This window comes from Triticum urartu, chromosome 1 (assembly GCF_003073215.2).
Source record: "Triticum urartu cultivar G1812 chromosome 1, Tu2.1, whole genome shotgun sequence".
NCBI lineage: Eukaryota > Viridiplantae > Streptophyta > Magnoliopsida > Poales > Poaceae > Triticum > Triticum urartu.
This window is the reverse complement of record NC_053022.1, coordinates 561328122-561350240: the sequence shown is the minus strand read 5'-3', so window position 1 is coordinate 561350240 and position 22119 is coordinate 561328122. Positions and strand designations below refer to the sequence as shown.

The window sequence follows — 22119 nt, the reverse complement described above, 5'->3', positions numbered from 1 at the left end:
CCTTTTGCGAGCTGTAATACTTTGAATACTGTTTGCTTTGAGACTTTTAATAATATGGCTGCATGCATCTTTCAGATGCAGAGCCTGGGGGCACGCCAAAAAAAAGTAGGATACATCTTAGGTAAAACCGGCCCCTTTTTTAGGCCAGTAGAACACAGATTAGATACAAAATCCTTGTACAGATCGAACAAAAAAACAGGCGAATTCCCTGCTGGTGTTGCTTCATATACAAAAACCACTTCAGATTAGAGGCCAGGAGAGGGTACTAGCACTGCCATGCTCCATCCTGTGAGCCTCATCATCCTCATAATCCACCGCGTCTCCCCTATCCAGATATATCACCATCACCCAGACTACAACCCCCGCTTCACCCTCACCCAGACACACCAGCAACCACCCATTTCTGTGCACAGCAAACAACACCATACTACTCTCGCTCTTCCAAAGACACAACAGCCTTTCGTAGTTCCGTGTATCATCAGCATATGAAGATTTTGTCAGCCACCAAGATATCTGCTCTCCTCCTGGTACCATCACCATATGGAAAATCTGTCAGCTACCAACAAGTCCCACACTATTGGACACACACAGCACAAGAGAAAAGAGACTTCCTGTGCTACACGAGCCTGTCTTTCCTGAGCGATAAACATAGATAGACAATCCAATCCACATGTTCCTCCGGTGGTGTTCCTTCGCCCGCTCCTGCAGGCCAAAAGATATGAGGAATGTGTAGCAGCGCCGGCCATTCACACGTGCGGCTCCTCCTCCTTGCTCTGCCTTTGCAACTGTTCTCTGATGAGCAGAGCCAGAGCTGCCTGCCCCCGCCCTCCTCCCGCCGGTCGAGGCCGGAACGGACAGTGATGAGTGCACGGAGTCATGCTTGTGAGACTCGGATTCGTGGTATTAGCAACCTTCGCCGCGTTCACTCTTAAGCGAGGCAAGGGGCCTAAGAAAGGTACTCCTCTAGTTCTCCACTGCGTCAATAGTTCCTTCTGTTAATCTGAATTTTTCGCTCAAGCTTATGCCTCGCTTCTTTCAGACAATGGCCAAGCGGGCAAGAGGAAGGAGAAGGCTCGGCATACTGGACATGTATGTATATGCATCCCCTGCCGATGACTGCCGCAGTTCAAAGCAAAGAACTACTGGTTGTGCGTGTTGCTCATCCTTCTGTCTGTCCAACTGTTGATTATTTCAGGGGGAGAAAGAGGACGAGGAGGAAGAGGTTAAGACGATCAGCGGCTTAATCAACTCGGCCCCGTCGGTGGACGACGACGATGAGGACGACATGTTCTCGGAGATCGAGAGCCTCCTGGGCGGGGAGATCGACATCCCGATACCGGGCGACAGGTACGACGTCAAGGAGCGGTCCCGTTACAACGCGCACATGGCCAACAACGCCGCCGAGATGGAGCGGCTGCGCGGCCTGGTCAGGGAGCTGGAGGAGCGGGAGGTGAAGCTCGAGGGCGAGCTGCTCGAGTACTACGGCCTCAAGGAGCAGGAGACCGACGTCACCGAGCTGCAGAAGCAGCTCAAGATCAAGACGGTGGAGGTCGACATGCTCAACCTCACCATCAGCTCGCTGCAGGCCGAGAGGAAGAAGCTGCAGGAGGACGTGGCCCGCGGCGCGGCGGCCAAGAAGGAGCTCGACGCGTCCAGGAGCAGGATCAAGGAGCTGCAGCGGCAGATACAGATGGAGGCCAACCAGACGAAAGGCCAGCTGATGCTGCTGAAGCAACAGGTGATGGGGCTCAGGGCCAAGGAGGAGGAGGTGGCCAAGAAGGACGCCGAGATCGAGCAGAAGCTCAAGAAGCTCAAGAACCTGGAGGTGGAGGTGCTTGAGCTGAGGAGGAAGAACAAGGAGCTGCTGTATGAGAAGAGGGACCTCATGGTGAAGCTGGATGCAGCACAAGGAAAAATAACAGAGGTATAGCACCACTCTGTTTCTGTTACTATTACTCTGCAAAGTTTGTAAAGCCTTTTGCATGTTAGTACATGACACAAGAATATTCAGCAGCAGTTTTTTTCTAGCCTAATCATTTGCATGGTCCTAGACGGTCCAAGTTTCTGTGGCAGACTAGCAGTGGTTCTGCTACGTTTGTTGGATTTGTCTCTATCCCTATAGTGTACAGGCCTATCCTCTTAGTTTGTCTCTAGTTCAAAATTAGGATTTTGCTTTTGTTTTCACTTGTAAAATGTAGGAACCTAATGACATGCACTCTCTTTTGTATTGCTTTTTTCCTAAAACAAACAAACAAATCAGTAAGATTCATGAGACGGACCGCAAGTTTTGACTTTGCTATTAAACATGACAGCATGATTTTCACCATAACATTGTTATCTGGGCAAGAAAGTGAACAGTTTGCTCATATCAGGATAAATGCAATTCTCTTCCCTGTTCAGTAGAACAAACAGTCAGCTGAGGTGTTCTTCTATATTGAGAGTTAGTATTTCAGACCCAAATCACAATTCCTGAAGTTCTACAAAGGAAGAATGCTACCTAGTAATTAATTTTTAGCCAAGTAGTATTAGATAGTATATTTAATACTACCTTTTTCATGACATACTTCTCCAATAATGTACTTATGACATATCATCATCATGCAGAGTGATGTAGTTGCCCATGCAAGAGAGGAGATCAACAACCTCAGACACACAAACGAGGACCTGACAAAGCAAGTGGAAGGCCTACAAATGAACAGATTCAGTGAAGTAGAAGAGCTGGTGTACCTGCGCTGGGTCAACGCCTGTCTGCGATTCGAGCTCCGCAACTACCAGACACCATCTGGGAAGATCTCTGCCCGCGACCTCAGCACGAAGCTCAGCCCAAGGTCGCAGGAGAGGGCCAAACAGATGATGCTCGAATTCGGGTCCGAACGAGGCCAGGGCGACACTGACCTTGACAGTGTTTCCTCCGCGCCTTCTTCCCCCAGAAGCGAAGACTTCGACACCGCCTCGATCGACAGCTCTTCCAGCAAATACAGCTTCCTAAGCAAGAGGCCGAACCTGATGCAGAAACTCAAGAAGTGGGGAAGGAGCAAGGATGACGGCAGCTATCTGTCATCCCCGTCGTCGCGGTCCCTGACCAGCAGCTCTCCGAAGAGGAGCCAGAAACCAAAGGGGCCCCTGGAGTCTCTCATGATCAGAAATGCAGGAGATGGTATGTCCATTACAACATTCGGAAAAAGGGACCAAGAATCCGGTGACGCAGATGATGCAAATGTTGCATCTTCGTTCCAGCTGATGTCGAAGAATGTCGAAGGCTTCGCTGATGAGAAGTACCCCGCTTACAAAGACCGGCATAAGCTTGCGACGGAACGGGAGAAGGCGATCAAAGAGAAGGCCGAGCAAGCCAGAGCGCAAAGGTTTGGTGGTGGCTATAGTTCAGTTCTGGTTCCCTCCCCGAGAGCTGCACTCCCCCCAAAACTCGCTCAAATAAAGGAGAAGAATGCCCCCACAGTTAATTCTGAACCTGGTGAGCAATCTAGTGATATCCCGAACAACCCCCTGGCTGTCACCCAGTTGAAGCTTGCCCAAATTGAGAAGAGGGCTCCAAGAGTCCCCCGTCCACCACCCACAGCATCGGCCGCCGCTGCTTCAGGAGCTACCAGTACTGGGAGTGGTGGACCACCGATGCCGCCACGCCCACCAGGTGCACCTCCTCCACCACCACCTCCAGGGAGACCCGGTGGCCCTCCGCCGCCACCGCCGCCTCCCGGTTCTCTATCCAAGAGCCTTGCTGGTGGTGACAAGGTACACCGTGCTCCGGAGGTCGTGGAGTTCTATCAGAGTCTCATGAAACGTGAAGCCAAGAAGGACACCACCTCTTTGGGATCAAAATCATCGAATGTTTCTGATAACAGAAGCAACATGATTGGAGAGATTGAGAACAGATCAACATTCCTATTAGCTGTAAGTATCTTCAGATGGCCCATCACGCATAAAAATCCTGCCAAATCCATGTCGTCCATCATTAGTGCAGCTCATTGTAGTCAGTAGGTATAACTTCAATATGATCAGCTCATTATGACGAATATTGTCAAAACATGGAATGTTTCAGGTCAAAGCTGATGTGGAGACACAAGGAGAATTTGTTGAGTCCCTCGCGGGTGAGGTCCGAGCAGCAAGATTCGCGAATATCGACGATGTTGTTGCATTTGTACACTGGCTGGATGAGGAGTTGTCATTCTTGGTAAGACCCCATTACTTTATCCATGTTAGATATTGTACTTAGGCTGCACATGATCAACTCCTAAAAAGATCAATTAACCATTTTTTAGGTTGATGAGAGAGCAGTGCTAAAGCATTTCGATTGGCCAGAGAGCAAAACTGATGCATTAAGAGAGGCCGCCTTTGAGTATCAGGACCTGGTGAAACTAGAGAATAAGGCCACATCCTTCGTCGACGATCCAAAACTTCCATGTGAAGAAGCTCTCAAGAGGATGTATTCGTTGCTTGAGAAGTAAGTGCCTTCTCTGAACTAGTATGTTCCCAAATAGCATAGTTCTTCAGGGTAAATCAGTAATAATTTTTCAGAAAATAATTGGCAATATTTTTGCGAATTCCAAGATGTTTGTGAGAAGTGTTGGTCTACCCTAAGAATCATAATTTCAGTGAACAAACTAATGTCATATTTCTGGCAGAGTGGAGCAGAGTGTTTATGCACTTCTTCGTACAAGAGACATGACCACCGCACGGTACAAGGAGTATGGAATACCAGTTGATTGGCTATCTGATTCTGGAAAAGTTGGCAAGGTGCACATTTCTAGAGTCTAAAGTCTAAACTACTTATGTTGGCAGTCTTACTTAAAAGAGCATACAATTACTAATTCCTCATGAAGCTGTAGTACAGGTTTCGAGTCAGAATATGAATCAAGATTTTAATCAAAGTTTAATCTCATATGTTGGTTGCAGATCAAACTGGCATCCGTTCAGTTGGCGAAGAAGTACATGGAGAGGGTCACCTCGGAGCTCGACGCGTTGCAGGGCACCGAGAAAGAGCCCAACAGGGAGTTCCTGCTTCTCCAGGGCGTCAGATTCGCCTTCCGAGTTCATCAGGTATATAACTGTCCAAAACTTACATTTCAACAGTATGTGTATATAATTACAGGTAAACTGGAGATATTTCAAATCAAGAACTTACCATTCGCCATTGCGCAGTTTGCCGGAGGCTTCGACGCGGACAGCATGAAAGTCTTTGAGGAGCTGAGAAGCAAGATGAGCAGCACGCAGGCACCCGCTCCACCGGCATCTGACACATAGTGCGGAGTCTTCAGGATTGCGCGCTCCTCCGGTCAGGTTAATTCGGAGGGCACAATTAGTTGGCTAGTTAAACTGTACAAAAGAGAACTGTAAATTCCAATGTTGTCTTAATCAAGTTGTATATGTCAAGTCTACAGGTTCAGATCATACTATAAGCATACCAGGTTTTTTGTCTTAATCAAGTTTGTTTGGTTGGCTGAAATTCTGTAACCGGGCAGTTTGTAAAAAGTGAACCACAGTAATGAGATACTACCTACCTAGTTTTGGCTACTTCCAGTTTGGCAATCTGTTGCAGTTGAGATGCCTGCTCCAGTCTTCAGAGCAAAACTCGTCAGATTAAAATGCCTTGAACTCAATCCGGCTAGCTCCCGGGGATGGGCGGGTAATGCTTAGGGTCGATTGCAATTCAGACAAATCCGGAGAGACTTGTGCTGAAGAAAAGGGATTTTTACATGGCATCGAGGGGCGGAACAGCCGAAAACCAACGTGGTGAGCGAGGCACTGCAGGGCTGAGCCGCCGGACCGACCCTGCGAAAAACAGATGGTGAGCCAGTGGAGAATCCAAGTTATTTAGGTTCCGTGCTCTGAGCCGGAGTGAGAGCCGGGAGAAGGTGGGGTTTGCGGCGGCGCCGTCTGAAGGCCGAGAGAGCGAGAAGAGAACCCACCGCGTGGAATGGGGCGGCTGCGCTCGGTTCGCCGGAGCCGCCTCGGCTTGCGTACGCGCTCAAAAACGACGGAGGCCAGGGAGGAGGCAGGTGGCAGAGCCGCCGCCGGGAGGGGAACCTGGCCGGCGACAATGGCTGCCATGGTGCTACTCTTTTTTTTCTTTCAAATCGGCGGCGTGGACGGGGTTAGTTATGGGCCTTCTTGGCGGGCCAAGAGCACCTCCCACTAAACCAGCCCGCCTTTCCCTCCAAAAAGAAAAACTAAATCAGACACCAGTGTCTCAAAAAAAAATATTCGCTCAAAAGAACAATAAATAAACCAGACACCTACTATGGTGTAGATTTACTAAAAAAGACCAGACCACCTTCCCTCCAAAAATAAATGGTCCACAGACCACGGTGAAGGCGCCACGTAATCCCTAAGATGACATATTTGACTCTTTTAAAATAATTGGTCAAAAAATGATCTCTGCAAAACTTTAACACGATCTAAGTTCATGAATATACCCAGCGTTGCTTCCATGTGCAGCACCATGCTGTCGCGTTGGCATTTGCTGCATGACTAGTCATTAGAGCATTTACAATCAGATTTGTCAAATCCGAACCTGTAAATGCTCGCCAACACAGTCATATCTTATATTTGGTGATATGTATCGAATATCTATATTTCATCCCCTGAATTCATATAAATCATGTAAAAGTTTTTCTGCGTTCTACATACATCACGCTATTCTAAACTAAGTTTTTTTCGTCGAAGATGTCTATCCACAACGTTTGTACCAGGCGTCGGATAAATGTGCGTGTAGGAGGGCTGCGGCTCCTCCTCATCGTCATCCATAGCCGCGGGCATCTCGTAGACGTCTGTGGTGTGCTTCGCCTCTGCCTCTTGCACATGACGTCGCTTGACCTCCGCCGCGAATTCCGATCAAAGGGAATCGAGAATCGCCTGCAGATCCGTGGCCTAGCGTCCCCCACGTCCTCCCCCTCTGCATCCGAAGGTAGCCCCATAGTTATCCAGGCTTCGCACCTTGCCAGGACATACTTACGGAGCTACGGCAGGTGCTCCCGCGTTAGATAAGTTGCCCGACGGCATGGGACATAGCTGCTAGCGGAAAGTGGCGGACGGGCGAGCAGCGATTCCGTGTGGGACCTCATCTTCAATCAAACGCTGCGGACGTGACTGGGCGTTTCATAAACGTCTTAATTTTGGGTTGGATATGAGAGGTGCCAGTTAGCCCTGGCGTCTGAATCCCTTTGAGGAGCCTGTCTGGGTCGCCTTTTTTATGACCGATCAATAATTAAGCCGTATGTCCGGACTTTGAGGCGGGGTTGCGGCTGTAGATGCTGTTAGTGCTTCAAGGTTGCAAAACGTTTGTTCATTGCAGCAGCAACACCAGCGGGCTATGCATATTTTACTGGCTATATCGAGTTAAAGGTTTCTGCACGGTTCATTTGGTACTAAACCTTCCCAACACGGTCAACTTTGTGATTTGACATGTAACATCTTCGACGACTAGCACTGCCGCCTGCCGCGCATTTCTGCTTCACGGCAGCAACCACGAACTCGCCAAAGTTGTGCCGCGCAACACATCGTCGGTACGTGCGTGTACCGCGGTGGATCTCCACGACTCTCCCCGCCAACGTCTCCGGCTGGCCGGACCGGCGTCACCCGAGCGAGCGCTCAAAAAGGAGTGAAGTCTATTTTAAACCTTGAATTCATATGGCTAGTCGGGATCAAATCCTAACCTTTCAATCCCTGAAATCTGTAACCTGTATTTATAGATCCCGATCTATTTTAACCCTGAATCCGGTTATGCCAGTTTGGTGTGCTGGGAAAATATTGATCCCGGCTAGGATTATTCTCTTCTCTCACTGAGTACATGGGGCCACTTGTCATATTCATCTTCTGCTCATTCTCTTCATCTCTCTCTGTAGAAATCACAATGCTCAGGCACAGCCAGCCGGTGTCCACGACAACAGGGAGCAAGGAGTGGTGCATGTCCTCGTGAGTGTGCAACGGCAAGGGAGCGCCTCCTGCCAGCCTCCCTCGACATGGCCGCACCGTCTTGCCTCGCCATGCGCCAGGCCATGGACAAGAGAATTCGGGGGTGTTCCACCGTCAGCCCCTCCTTTCTGTTGGAGTTAAAGATGGCATAACCCGGCGTTGATGCGTGTCTTGGGTCCGTTGACTAACTAGGTCAAGTAGCAACCTAGTGCACGTCCCAGTGGATTGACAAAAGGAGATCGTGCTACTAGGAATCAAGGATCAAGGCAGCCGGAGTTAGTGCTAGCTTTGTACTACGTTGTCGCCGGCCAGGAGAAGCTTCGTCGTCGTCGTCGTCACACCGTCGCCGTGGCTATGCAGCTTGTGTGGCACCATGTAAGCACACAGGACGTTAGTGTTGCTATCATTCATCCACCTGCGCCGGCCAGTCGTGGTGCTTGCTGCTTGGTGAGGTGAAGCTCTAGCTCTTCATCGCCATCTTCTCCTCCGCGAGGAGGATGAGGAGCCAGCAAGTGCGGCACTCGGCCAAACCCAACACGACTCGCTCGCCGTTCCCCGCCGTCTCTCCGCCGTAAGCAGCACGCGGGCTGGCTTGGAGGGAAGGAGCAGCACGCGCCAATGGCAGGGCGGAGGCCGTTTAGGAACACGAAAACTGCAACGGTTGTTCTACGGGACGGCAGCAGGCCTGGGCGCGACCATCGACGGGCTGCTGCAGGCGTTCGCGTACATCAAGTTGTCCGGCTCCGGTGCATAGAGACGGCAGTTCAACTGCTTCGTCTGCCTCAACAAGTTCGCCGCTAACCAACGCCTCCGCCGTTCTGCGGCCGCCCGTTCCACCATTTTAGGAGAGAGAGGAGAGGAATTGTGGATAAGGTGGAGACTGAAGAATGGAAATGACATGTGGGCCAGTGTTGTAAATGAGAGTACAAATTAAATCCGGTCGGGATCTAGTGCGCCAAACAGGTTCAAGGTTGAAATAGATCAGGATCAATGAGTAGAGGGTACCAACTTCAGAGATTGAAAGGTTAGGGTTTAATTTAGACGAGTCGTATGAATTCAAGGTTTAAAATAGACTTCACTCTCCAAAAGGATACCGCCCCTGCGAACAGTGCCGCCGGCGCAACGACAAAGCATGTACGCATGCCTGCCCGGCCACCCGTCGGCCGTGGCCTGCCTGGCATCGCCGTGTCAGTGTCACACTCAGCCAGCGCCTCGAACCGTCGCCCCCGCCGCACACGTGCCGCACCAGATGCCCACTCAACGGCATCACGCCAGCAGCATATCCTGCCGTGCCGCCGGTAAAAACTAGACCCGATCCGCAGAGCACGGTGAATGTAGACACCCCGGCCGTCGCCGCACACACGTCGCGCATGCACGGTCGGCGCCCCGGCCACGTGCCCGCGCGCCCGCGTCCCTCTCCGCCCCTTTAACTCCTTGCCCCGCCATGCCGTCTCCTTCTCCCCCAGCTCGGCCTAGCTGCCACCACTCTTCCTCCTCCTCCTCCTCCTAGTCCCGGTCACAGCCTCCTTCCATGGCGGATCGGCACGGCGAGGGCGGCGTGGCCTCGGCGCGGCGGCCGGGGCGCACGGACCTGGACGACCCGTCGACGACGCTGCTGCAGCGCGTGCAGGCGCACCTCCCGAACGCGACGCAGGTGGTGGGCCTGCTGACCCTGCTGCTCGCCGGCGCGGCGCTGCTGGTGCTGGCGGGGCTGACGTTCACGGGCGCCGTGGTGGCGCTCGTCTTCCTCGGCCCGCTGGCGCTGCTGACCAGCCCCATCTGGGTGCCGTTCTCCTTCGCGCTCCTCGTGGTCGTCGTGGCCGCGCTCTCCTTCGTCGGGTTCGCCGTGGCCGCGCTCGCCGCGGCCACCTGGGCGTACCGGTACTTCACGGGGCGGCACCCCGTGGGCGCCGACCGCGTGGACCGCGCCCGCAGCCGCCTCGCCGACACCGCCAGCCACGTCAAGGACTACGCACGCCGCGAGTACGGCGGCTACCTCGGCAACCGGACCAAGGACGCCGCCCCCGGCGCCTAGGCGCCGCGCGTGCGTGCGTGCACGTCGTGGCTAGATCGTTATTACGATATGCTCTTCTCTCTTTGCGTCTCTGTACTCTCCCAGCTGTTGGTGATCACGTCGTCTTCACGTGTATGAACTACTATTAGTTTCGTTTGATTGTTCGTTCTTCTCTCGTGTTGCACTGTTTAGTCAGATCGATCGATGGTCATAAGGCGCACGTCCGGCGATCATGTTGATTAATTCCGGCGATGAACTGGTCGTGCACTGGCGCTGTAGGTAGATCGTGTTGGACCGACGGCCATCTTGGCCACGCACTAGCATAGACTGCATAGTGGTGCAAGAAATGTATCGGTTACACACTTATACTCGGATGCAGAGTTCTTCAGTTACACCTCGGTTGCAGAGTTCTGCAGAGGAAACTGCAGGGGATTCAGAGCCTTGGGGACGAAGGAGGAGAGAGGAACAGGGTAGGTCTGGCAACACAATGTCGACCGATCGATGCCTCACGTTCAGCTCATAAATATCGTATACAGATTTTTCATGTGGTATACATCCGTCGTCATAAATGTAGTGTGGACCCCCTAAAAAATGTAGTGTGGACATTTTTCATGTATATACATCGGGACGACATTTTTCATGTAAAAATCCGGACGGCGCTTTTCATCGACTTATGTTTTTCTTTCTTTATTAATACTAGCTAAAAAGCCCGTGCGTTGCAACGGGAAATAAAACATAATACATGCTCTTAACTTAACAACCATCATTTATGATCACAATAGATTTATTTCTTTTATTTTTTTGAGGCATCATATTTGTGTTGGCGTTTATCCTTCTCACCCTCGTCAACAATGGCCTCGGTGTTCATATAAAATAATAAAAAACGTGTGTTGAATATGGTTATTCTAAGGCATCTTTCTCTTCCTCCTTTCTTTCTTCCTCTCTCGCTTTTTCTCACTCTCGTGATGTAAAATTTATTGTTTTTTTCAGCAACATTTTTGAGAAGTATGCATGTGTAGTTATCGATATTCTTTTTTCATATACGGTTATAGTGAGGTGTTTATTTGCAATCCGGATCGTCGCCGAAAAAAAATCTTGTGCTATAAATTATAAGTTTGCTTCTATAATAATATTTTAAAAATATTTAACAGGTAAAATTAACATCAAATTTAGATTCCACATATTTTTCTAATAAAATTTCATATATAATATGTTAAAATCAAAATTACGGTTTTAAAAATAGAGATAATTTAGAAAATCGTTTGTTTGACTTAAATATATTCCAAAATAATATTTTAAATACTTAACAGGTAAAAGTAATCTTATATTTGTTGGAGAATGTAGTAATTTTAAAAAAATTCCTACGCACACGCAAGATCATGGTGATGCATAGCAATGAGAGGGGAAAATGTTGTCTACGTACTCTCGTAGACTGGCAACGGAAGTGTTGACACAACGTAGAGGAAGTAGTCGTACGTCTTCCCAATCCGACTGATCCAAGTACCGAACGTACGACACCTCCGAGTTCTGCACACGTTCAACTCGGTGACGTCCCTCGAGTTCTGATCCAGCAAAACGTTGAAGAAGAGTTTCGTCAGCACGACGGCGTGATGACGGTGATGATATTCTACCGACGCAGGGCTTCGCCTAAGCACCGCTACGATATGATCGAGGTGAAATATGATGGAAGGGGCACCACACACGGCCAAGGAACGATCACGAGGATCAACTTGTGTATCATGGGATGCCCCCTTGCCTCAGTATGTAAAGGAGGGAGAGGGGGAGGTGCGGTTGGCCCTATAAGTGCGCCTGGAGGAGTCCTACTCTAACCGGGAGTAGGACCCCCCTCTTGCCTTGTTGGAAAAGGAAGGAGGAAGGAAGAAAGAGAAAAGGGGGGCGCCCCCCCTTCCTTGTCCTATTCAGACTAGGGGGAGGGGGCGTGCGGCCTGCCCTGGCCGGCCCTCCTCTTCTCCCTTATGGCCCATATAGGCCCAATAACCTTTGGAGGGGTTCCGGTAACCCCCCGGTACCTCGGTAAAATCCCGATTTCACCCGAAACGTTTCCGATATCCAAATATAGGCTTCCAGTATATCAATCTTTATGTCTCGATCATTTAGAGACTCCTCGTCATGTCCGTGATCACATCCGGGACTCCGAACAACCTTTGGTACATCAAAACACAAAAACCCTAATTACGATCGTCACCGAACTTTAAGCGTGCGGACCCTACGGGTTCGAGAACTATGTAGACATGACCGAGACACGTCTCCGGTCAATAACCAATAGCGGAACCTGGATGCTCATATTGGCTCCTACATATTCTATGAAGATCTTTATTGGTCAGACCGCATAACAACATACGTTGTTCCCTTTGTCATCGGTATGTTACTTGCCCGAGATTCGATCGTCGGTATCTTAATATCTAGTTCAATCTCGTTACCATCAAGTCTCTTTACTCGTTCCGTAATACATCATCCTGCAACTAACTTATTAGTTGCAATGCTTGCAAGGCTTGAGTGATGTGCATTACCGAGAGGGCCTAGAGATACCTCTCCGACAATCAGAGTGACAGATCCTAATCTCGAAATACGCCAATCCAACAAGTACCTTCGGAGACACCTGTAGAGCACCTTTATAATCACCCAGTTACGTTGTGACGTTTGGTAGCACACAAAGTGTTCCTCCGGTAAACGGGAGTTGCATAATCTCATAGTCATAGGAACATGTATAAGTTATGAAGAAAGCAATAGCAACAAACTAAACGATCAAGTGCTAAGCTAACAGAATGGGTCAAGTCAATCACATCATTCTCCTAATGATGTGATCCCGTTAATCAAATGACAACTCATGTCTATGGTTAGGAAACATAACCATCTTTGATTAACGAGCTAGTCAAGTAGAGGCATACTAGTGACTCTCTGTTTTTGTCTATGTATTCACACATGTATTATGGTTCCGGTTAATACAATTCTAGCATGAATAATAAACATTTATCATGATATAAGGAAATAAATAATAACTTTATTATTGCCTCTAGGGCATATTTCCTTCAGTCTCCCACTTGCACTAGAGTCAATAATCTAGATTACACAGTAATGATTCTAACACCCATGGAGCCTTGATGCTGATCATGTTTTGCTCGTGGAAGAGGCTTAGTCAGCGGGTCTGCAATATTCAGATCCGTATGTATCTTGCAAATTTCTATGTCTCCTACTTGGACTAAATCCCGAATGGAATTGAAGCGTCTCTTGATGTGTTTGGTTCTCTTGTGAAATCTGGATTTCTTTGCCAAGACAATTGCACCAGTATTGTCACAAAAGATTTTCATTGGACCCGATGCACTAGGTATGACACCTAGATCAGATATGAACTCCTTCATTTGCTGCTTACGAAGCAGCTATGTACTCCACTTCACATGTAGATCCCGCCACGACGCTTTGTTTAGAACTGCACCAACTGACAGCTTCACCGTTCAGTAAAAACACGTATCCGGTTTGCGATTTAGAATCGTCCAGATCAGTGTCAAAGCTTGCATCAACGTAACCATTTACGATGAGCTCTTTGTCACCTCCATATACGAGAAACATATCTTTAGTCCTTTTCAGGTATTTCAGGATGTTCTTGACCGCTGTCCAGTGATCCACTCCTGGATTACTTTGGTACCTCCCTGCTAGACTTATAGCAAGGCACACATCAGGTCTGGTACACAGCATTGCATACATGATAGAGCCTATGGCTGAAGCATAGGTGAGGGAGTCCTGGATTAGGGGGTGTTCGGGTAGCCGGACTATACCTTCGGCCGGACTCTTGGACTATGAAGATGCAAGATTGAAGACTTCGTCCCGTGTCCGGATGGGACTTTCCTTGGCGTGGAAGGCAAGCTTGGTGATGCGGATATTCAAGATCTCCTACCATTGTAACCAACTCTGTGTAACCCTAACCCTATCCGGTGTCTATATAAACCGGAGGGTTGTAGTCCGTAGGCAATCAACTCCATACACAACAATCATACCATAGGCTAGCTTCTAGGGTTTAGCCTCCTTGATCTCATGGTAGATCTACTCTTGTACTACGCATATCATCAATATTAATCAAGCAGGAGTAGGGTATTACCTCCATCGAGAGGTCCCGAACCTAGGTAAAACAAAGTGTCCCATGTCTCATGTTACCATCCGGCCTAGACGCACAGTTCGGGACCCCCTACCCAAGATCCGCCGGTTTTGACACCGACAATAGGGAACATCTTTCATTTTCTCTCTATCTTCTGCGGTGGTCGGACATTGAGTCTTACTCAACTTCACACCTTTTAACACAGGCAAGAACCCTTTCTTTGCTTGATCCATTTTGAACTTCTTCAAAACCTTGTCAAGGTATGTGCTTTGTGAAAGTCCAATTAAGCGTCTTGATCTATCTCTATAGATCTTAATGCCCAATATGTAAGCAGCTTAACCGAGGTCTTTCATTGAAAAAATCTTATTCAAGTATCCCTTTATGCTATCCAGAAATTCTATATCATTTCCAATCAATAATATGTCATCCACATATAATATCAGAAATGCTACAGAGCTCCCACTCACTTTCTTGTAAATACAGGCTTCTCCAAAAGTCTGTACAAAACCAAATGCTTTGATCACACTATCAAAGCGTTTATTCCAACTCCGAGAGGCTTGCACCAGTCCATAAATGGATCGCTGGAGCTTGCACACTTTGTTAGCTCCCTTTGGATCGACAAAACCTTCTAGTTGCATCATATACAACTCTTCTTCTAGAAATCCATTCAGGAATGCAGTTTTGACATCCATTTGCCAAATTTCATAATCATAAAATGCGGCAATTGCTAACATGATTCGGACAGACTTAAGCATCGCTACGGGTGAGAAGGTCTCATCGTAGTCAATCCCTTGAACTTGTCGAAAACCTTTTGCAACAAGTCAAGCTTTGTAGACAGTAACATTACCGTCAGCGTCAGTCTTCTTCTTGAAGATCCATTTATTCTCAATTGCTTGCCGATCAACGGGCAAGTCAACCAAAGTCCACACTTTGTTCTCATACATGGATCCCATCTCAGATTTCATGGCTTCTAGATCTGGGCTCACCATCTCTTCTTCATAGTTCGTAGGTTCATCATGATCTAGTAGCATGACTTCCAGACCAGGATTACCGTACCACTCTGGTGCAGATCTTACTCTGGTTGATCTACGAGGTTCGGTAGTAACTTGATCTGAAGTTTCATGATCATTATCATTAGCTTCATCACTAATTGGTGTAGGTGTCACAGAAACCGGTTTCTGTGATGTACTACTTTCCAATAAGGGAGCAGGTATACTTACCTCATCAAGTTCTACTTTTCTCCCACTCACTTCTTTCGAGAGAAACTCTTTCTCTAGAAAAACTCCGAATTTGGCAACAAAAGTTTTTGCCTTCGGATCTGTGATAGAAGGTGTACCCAACAGTCTCCTTTGGGTATCCTATGAAGACACATTTCTCCGATTTGGGTTCGAGCTTATCAGGTTGAAGCTTTTTCACATAAGCATCGCAACCCCAAACTTTCAGAAACGACAACATTGGTTTCTTGCCAAACCACAGTTCATAAGGCGTCGTCTCAACGGATTTCGTGTCCTATTTAACGTGAATGCAGCCGTCTCTAAAGCATAACCCCAAAACGATAACGGTAAATCAGTAAGAGACATCATAGATCGCACCATATCTAATAAAGTACGATTACGACGTTCAGACACACCATTATGCTGTGGTATTCCGGGTGGCGTGAGTTGCGAAACTATTCCGCATTGTTTCAAATGTAGACCAAACTTGTAACTCAAATATTCTCCTCCACGATCAGATCGTAGAAACTTTATTTTCTTGTTACGATGATTTTCAACTTCACTCTGAAATTCTTTGAACTTTTCAAATGTTTCAGACTTATGTTTCATTAAGTAGATATACCCATATCTGCTTAAATCATCTGTGAAGGTGAGAAAATAACGATATCCGCCACGAGCCTCAACATTCATTGGACCACATACATCTGTATGTATGATTTCCAACAAATCTGTTGCTCTCTCCATAGTACCGGAGAACGACGTTTTAGTCATCTTACCCATGAGGCACGGTTCGCAAGTACCAAGTGATTCATAATCAAGTAGTTCCAAAAGTCCATCAGTATGGAGTTTCTTCATGCGCTTTACACCGATATGACCTAAACGGCAGTGCCACAAATAAGTTGCACTATCATTATCAACTCTGCATCTTTTGATTTCAACATTATGAATATGTGTATCACTACTATCGAGATTCATCAAAAATAGACCACTCTTCAAGGGTGCATGACCATAAAAGATATTACTCATATAAATAGAACAACCATTATTCTCTAATTTAAATGAATAACCGTCTCGCATCAAACAAGATCCAGATATAATGTTCATGCTCAACGCTGGCACCAAATAACAATTATTTAGGTCTAATACTAATCCCGAAGGTAGATGTAGAGGTAGCGTGCCGACCGCGATCACATCGACTTTGGAACCATTTCCCACGCGCATCGTCACCTCGTCCTTAGCCAATCTTCGCTTAATCCGTAGCCCCTGTTTCGAGTTGCAAATGTTAGCAACAGAACCAGTATCAAATACCCAGGTGCTACTGCGAGCATTAGTAAGGTACACATCAATAACATGTATATCACATATACCTTTGTTCACTTTGTCATCCTTCTTATCTGCCAAATACTTGGGGCAGTTCCGCTTCCAGTGACCAGTCTGCTTGCAGTAGAAGCACTCAGTCTCAGGCTTAGGTCCAGACTTGGGTTTCTTCTCCTGAGTAGCAACTTGTTTGCTATTCTTCTTGAAGTTCCCTTTCTTCTTCCCTTTGCCCTTTTTCTTGAAACTGGTGGTCTTATTGACCATCAACACTTGATGCTCCTTTTAGCATCGCGAAGAGCTTAGGAATAGTTTTATTCATCCCTTGCATATTATAGTTCATCATGAAGCTTTTGTAGCTTGGTGGCAGCGATTGAAGAACTCTGTCAATGACACTATCAACATGAAGATTAACCCCCAGTTGAGTCAAGTGATTATGATACCCAGACATTTTGAGTATATGTTCACTAGCAGAACTATTCTCCTCCATCTTGCAGCTATAGAACTTATTGGAGACTTCATATCTCTCAATCCAGGCATTTGCTTGAAATATTAACTTCAACTCCTGGAACATCTCATATGCTCCATGACGTTCAAAACGTCGTTGAAGACCCGGTTCTAAGCCGTAAAGCATGGCACACCGAACTATCGAGTAGTCATTAGCTTTGCTCTGCCAGACGTTCATAACATCTGGTGTCGCTCCTGCAGCAGGCTTGGCACTTAGCGGTGCTTTCAAGATGTAATTCTTCTGTGCAGCAATGAGGATAATCCTCAAGTTACGGACCCAGTCCGTGTAATTGCTACCATCATCTTTCAACTTTGCTTTCTCAAGGAACGCATTACAATTCAACGGAACAACAGCACGAGCCATCTATCTACAATCAAACATAGACAAGCAAGATACTATCAGGTACTAAGTTCATGATAAATTTAAGTTCAATTAATCATATTACTTAAGAACTCCCACTTAGAAAGATATCCCTCTAATCCTCTAAGTGATCACGTGATCCAAATCAACTAAACCATGTTCGATCATCACGTGAGATGGAGTAGTATCAATGGTGAACATCAATATGTTGATCATATCTACTATATGATTCACGCTCGACCTTTCGGTCTCCGTGTTCCGAGGCCATATCTGTTATATGCTAGGCTCGTCAAGTTAAACCTGAGTATTCCGCGTGTGCAACTGTTTTGCACCCGTTGTATTTGAACGTAGAGCCTATCACACCCGATCATCATGTGGTGTCTCAGCACGAAGAACTTTCGCAACGGTGCATACTCAGGGAGAACACTTATACTTTGATAATTTAGTGGGGATCATCTTATAATGCTACCGTCAATCAAAGCAAGATAAGATGCATAAAAGATAAAAATCACATGCAATCAATGTAAGTGATATGATATGGCCATCATCATCTTGTGCTTGTGATCTCCATCTCCGAAGCACCTTCATGATCACCATCATCACCGACGCGACACCTTGATCACCATCATAGCATCGTTGTCGTCTCGCCAATATTATGCTTCCACGACTATCGCTACCGCTTAGTGATAAAGTAAAGCATTACAGCGCAATTGCATTGAATACAATAAAGCGACAACCATATGGCTCCTGCCAGTTGCCGATAACTCGGTTACAAAACATGATCATCTCATACAATAAAATTTAGCATCATGTCTTGACCATATCACATCACAACATGCCCTGCAAAAACAAGTTAGACGTCCTCTACTTTGTTATTGCAAGTTTTACGTGGCTGCTACGGGCTTAGCAAGAACCGTTCTCACCTACGCATCAAAACCACAACGATAGTTTGTCAAGTTGGTGCTATTTTAACCTTCGCAAGGACCGGGCGTAGCCACACTTGGTTCAACTAAAGTTGGAGAAACTGACACCCGCCAGCCACCTGTGTGCAAAGCACGTCGGTAGAACCAGTCTCGCGTAAGCGTATGCGTAATGTCGGTCCGGGCCGCTTCATCCAACAATACCGCCGAACCAAAGTATGACATGCTGGTAAGCAGTATGACTTATATCGCCCACAACTCACTTGTGTTCTACTCATGCACAACATCAACGCATAAAACCTAGGCTCGGATGCCACTGTTGGGGAACGTAGTAATTTCAAAAAAAATTCTACGCACACGCAAGATCATGGTGATGCATAGCAACGAGAGGGGAGAGTGTTGTCTACGTACCCTCGTAGACCGGCAACGGAAGTGTTGACACAACGTAGAGGAAGTAGTCGTACGTCTTCCCGATCCGACCGATCCAAGTACCGAACGTACGGCACCTCCGAGTTCTGCACACGTTCAACTCGGTGACGTCCCTCGAGTTCCGATCCAGCAAAACGTTGAGGGAGAGTTTCGTCAGCACGACGACGTGATGACGATGATGATGTTCTACCAACGCAGGGCTTCGCCTAAGCACCGCTACGATATGACCGAGGTGGAATATGGTGGAAGGGGGCACCGCACACGGCTAAGGAACGATCACGAGGATCAACTTGTGTGTCATGGGGTGTCCCCTTGCCTCAGTATATAAAGGAGGGAGAGGGGGAGGTGCGGCCGGCCCTATGGGTGCGCCTGGAGGAGTCCTACTCCAACCGGGAGTAGGACCCCATGGCCCTGGACGGCCCTCCTCTTCTCCCTTATGGCCCATCTAGGCCCAATAACCCCCGGATGGGTTCCGGTAACCCCCCGGTACCCCGGTAAAATCCCAATTTCACCCGGAACATTTCCGATATCCAAATATAGGCTTCCAGTATATCAATCTTTATGTATCGATCATTTCGAGACTCCTCGGCATGTCCGTGATCACATCCGGGACTCTGAACAACCTTCGGTACATCAAAACACAAAAACCCTAATTACGATCGTCACCGAACTTTAAGCGTGCGGACCCTACGGGTTCGAGAACTATGTAGACATGACCGAGACACGTCTCCGGTCAATAACCAATAGCGGAACCTGGATGCTCATATTGGCTCCTACATATTCTACGAAGATCTTTATCGGTCAGACCGCATAACAACATACGTTGTTCCCTTTGTCATCGGTATGTTACTTGCCCGAGATTCGATCGTCGGTATCTCAATACCTAGTTCAATCTCGTTACCGTCAAGTCTCTTTACTCGTTCCGTAATACATCATCCTGCAACTAACTTATTAGTTGCAATGCTTGCAAGGCTTGAGTGATGTGCATTACCGAGAGGGCCCGGAGATACCGCTCCGACAATCGGAGTGACAAATCCTAATCTCGAAATACGCCAACCCAACAAGTACCTTCGGAGACACCTGTAGAGCACCTTTATAATCACCCAGTTACGTTGTGATGTTTGGTAGCACACAAAGTGTTCCTCCGGTAAACGGGAGTTGCATAATCTCATAGTCATAGGAACATGTATAAGTTATGAAGAAAGCAATAGCAATAAACTAAACGATCAAGTGCTAAGCTAACGGAATGGGTCAAGTCAATCACATCATTCTCCTAATGATGTGATCCCGTTAATCAAATGACAACTCATGTCTATGGTTAGGAAACATAACCATCTTTGATTAATGAGCTAGTCAAGTAGAGGCATACTAGTGACTCTCTGTTTTTGTCTATGTATTCACACATGTATTATGTTTCCGGTTAATACAATTCTAGCATGAATAATAAACATTTATCATGACGTAAGGAAATAAATAATAACTTTATTGTAGCCTCTAGGGCATATTTCCTTCAATATTAATATTCTACATATTTCTCTAATCAAATTTCATATATAACATGTTCAAATCGGAGTTACAGTTTAAAAGATATGGATGATTTTAAAAAGCATTTGTTTGACTTAAATATGATCCGCGGATGAATTACCTAAAACATTTGGGGGGGGGGTTTGAAAAATGTAAAATAACGGTTCGAGTGTGACTTAAATCCGGACGGCGTGTTGATTTCAAGAAAAGATGGGGACTTTTGTGTAAAATACGAAAATAACGATTCGCTTAACTTAAAACAGGACCGTGGGTTGAATCTCTAAAATAGAGGGACTTTTCTGAAAAATGCCATGACGGACGAAAGAAACCCAATTTGCTTTATTATTAGGTAAAGATTTCATCAGAGTTATGTGGTTGACAGTATACCTGGCTACGAGCAGCCGGGCCGGGACGGCCTGATCTGACCGGCCTGAAAAAGGCCGACCCGACTTGGCTTGACGTTGCTCACGGGCTAGGCCTGGGCCTGGATATTGAGCCCGAAGGCCGGGCCAAGCCCATCATATTTGCTATTTAAGAAAGAGGCCCAACCTGAGGCCCTGTGGGCTTTTACATTGGCGGGTAGGGCTTAGGCCTGATTTCTAGGAGTGACGTGTGGACCGGGCGGTGCTTGGGCCTGGGTTCTCTTTGTTAGGTTCGGTTAGGCCCGGCCCGATGGCCAGGTATAGTTGAAAGTAATCGGGTACTCAGAGCATCTACAACCGGACTTGGCAAATTCGCCTCACTCAGAGCCTTTACAATCGGATTTGGCAAATCCATCCCTCAAAAAGCGGTGAGACACGCCTTATACGTTAACTTTCACATCCACGCTCATATCCGGAACCCAAACACATTCAAAACATGATCAACATGCCGGATCATCACTGCATTGCCGGACAAGGACCATAGTTTATCGAAGTTCATCGCCGAACAGTGCACATGCATATTATAGACTTGGAAGAGCGAAGGAAATCACCATCTCCTCGCCGATCCCTTTTTCTTCTGGTCGTCGGCGCGGAACGGTATGGTCGGAGCTACACGCTGGGCGAGAGGGGTTGGCACCGGACACTGACGAAGTAGATTCGCTGCTGTCGGATCCGTCTTGGTCGAGCTACGTTCGACTCAATGCGATGCAGAGGGTGACCTCCACATCATCAGGCTCCGCTTCGTGTAGTAGGCTCGTCTAGTCGTCATCAGAGCCATATTTCCCACCCGAGCCAGCGCTGCTTCGATCGTCGGTCATCGAATGGATTCGGAGGGGATCATGAATGGAGTGGACGAAGAGGGGATTGAAGTTGACTGCGGTCTAGGGTAATTCAGATAGGGATATTTGTGTGACATGCGTGGACCAGGACTGGACTGAGTTGAGTAACGTGTTCGGGGTCGCCTCATATTTATCCTATATTTGGGTGAATATGAGTGACGCGAAATAGCCCGGGTGTCTGAGAATTTTTAAGGAGGCGCCTGAATGCCTTCTGAGTTAAAGCAGCCACAATTTAGTGCAAAGTGAAGATACTAGATATGTTATTTGTTACAGAAAACAATTGGTTACTTATTCATAGATTATATTCCCCTATCAAAATATAGACTTTTTTGACAGTGTTATAGTGTCAAAAATAACTTATATTTTAATATAGAGGGAGTATTTATTAGTAGTGATGGACTCATGGCAGTTTTGCACTTGCAGTACAATCATCACATTAGTCCAGGAGGCTTCCAGCGTTAAGCGGTAGAGCCCTGACCCCTGAGACGACGAACAAAAACGTGTTCATTTGTCTCAAACTTTATAGAGGCTCATT

At 47.3% G+C, this 22119-nt stretch overlaps 2 protein-coding genes and 1 long non-coding RNA gene across 3 annotated transcripts; 2 read left to right on the top strand and 1 right to left on the bottom strand.

Moving 5' to 3' along the window:
• Positions 1-567: 567 nt before the first annotated feature.
• Positions 568-5529, top strand: LOC125530382 (protein CHUP1, chloroplastic-like). The gene is made up of 9 exons (XM_048694791.1): positions 568-955; positions 1040-1089; positions 1196-1924; positions 2605-3909; positions 4058-4189; positions 4278-4459; positions 4641-4752; positions 4912-5055; positions 5158-5529. The coding sequence occupies exons 1-9, from the start codon at positions 877-879 to the stop codon at positions 5257-5259; spliced, it is 2835 nt and encodes a 944-aa protein (XP_048550748.1). The 5' UTR covers positions 568-876; the 3' UTR covers positions 5260-5529.
• LOC125530392 lies at positions 5392-6072 on the bottom strand. The gene is made up of 2 exons (XR_007292918.1): positions 5925-6072; positions 5392-5787 (listed from the first exon to the last, which is right to left on the bottom strand). It is a non-coding gene; the product is annotated as an uncharacterized LOC125530392 (long non-coding RNA).
• A 3176-nt stretch (positions 6073-9248) lies between these two features.
• Positions 9249-10115, top strand: LOC125530371 (oleosin G-like). The gene has a single exon (XM_048694780.1). The coding sequence runs from the start codon at positions 9461-9463 to the stop codon at positions 9962-9964; it is 504 nt and encodes a 167-aa protein (XP_048550737.1). The 5' UTR covers positions 9249-9460; the 3' UTR covers positions 9965-10115.
• The last annotated feature ends 12004 nt before the right edge of the window (positions 10116-22119 follow it).

Coding starts and splice junctions, on each gene's coding strand:
- LOC125530382 (XM_048694791.1), top strand. CDS start 877: ATGCTTGTGAGACTCGGATTCGTGGTATTAGCAACCTTCGCCGCGTTC. Junction 1,090..1,195: donor AGGCTCGGCATACTGGACAT/GTATGTATATGC, acceptor TGATTATTTCAG/GGGGAGAAAGAGGACGAGGA. Junction 3,910..4,057: donor GATCAACATTCCTATTAGCT/GTAAGTATCTTC, acceptor GGAATGTTTCAG/GTCAAAGCTGATGTGGAGAC.
- LOC125530371 (XM_048694780.1), top strand. CDS start 9,461: ATGGCGGATCGGCACGGCGAGGGCGGCGTGGCCTCGGCGCGGCGGCCG.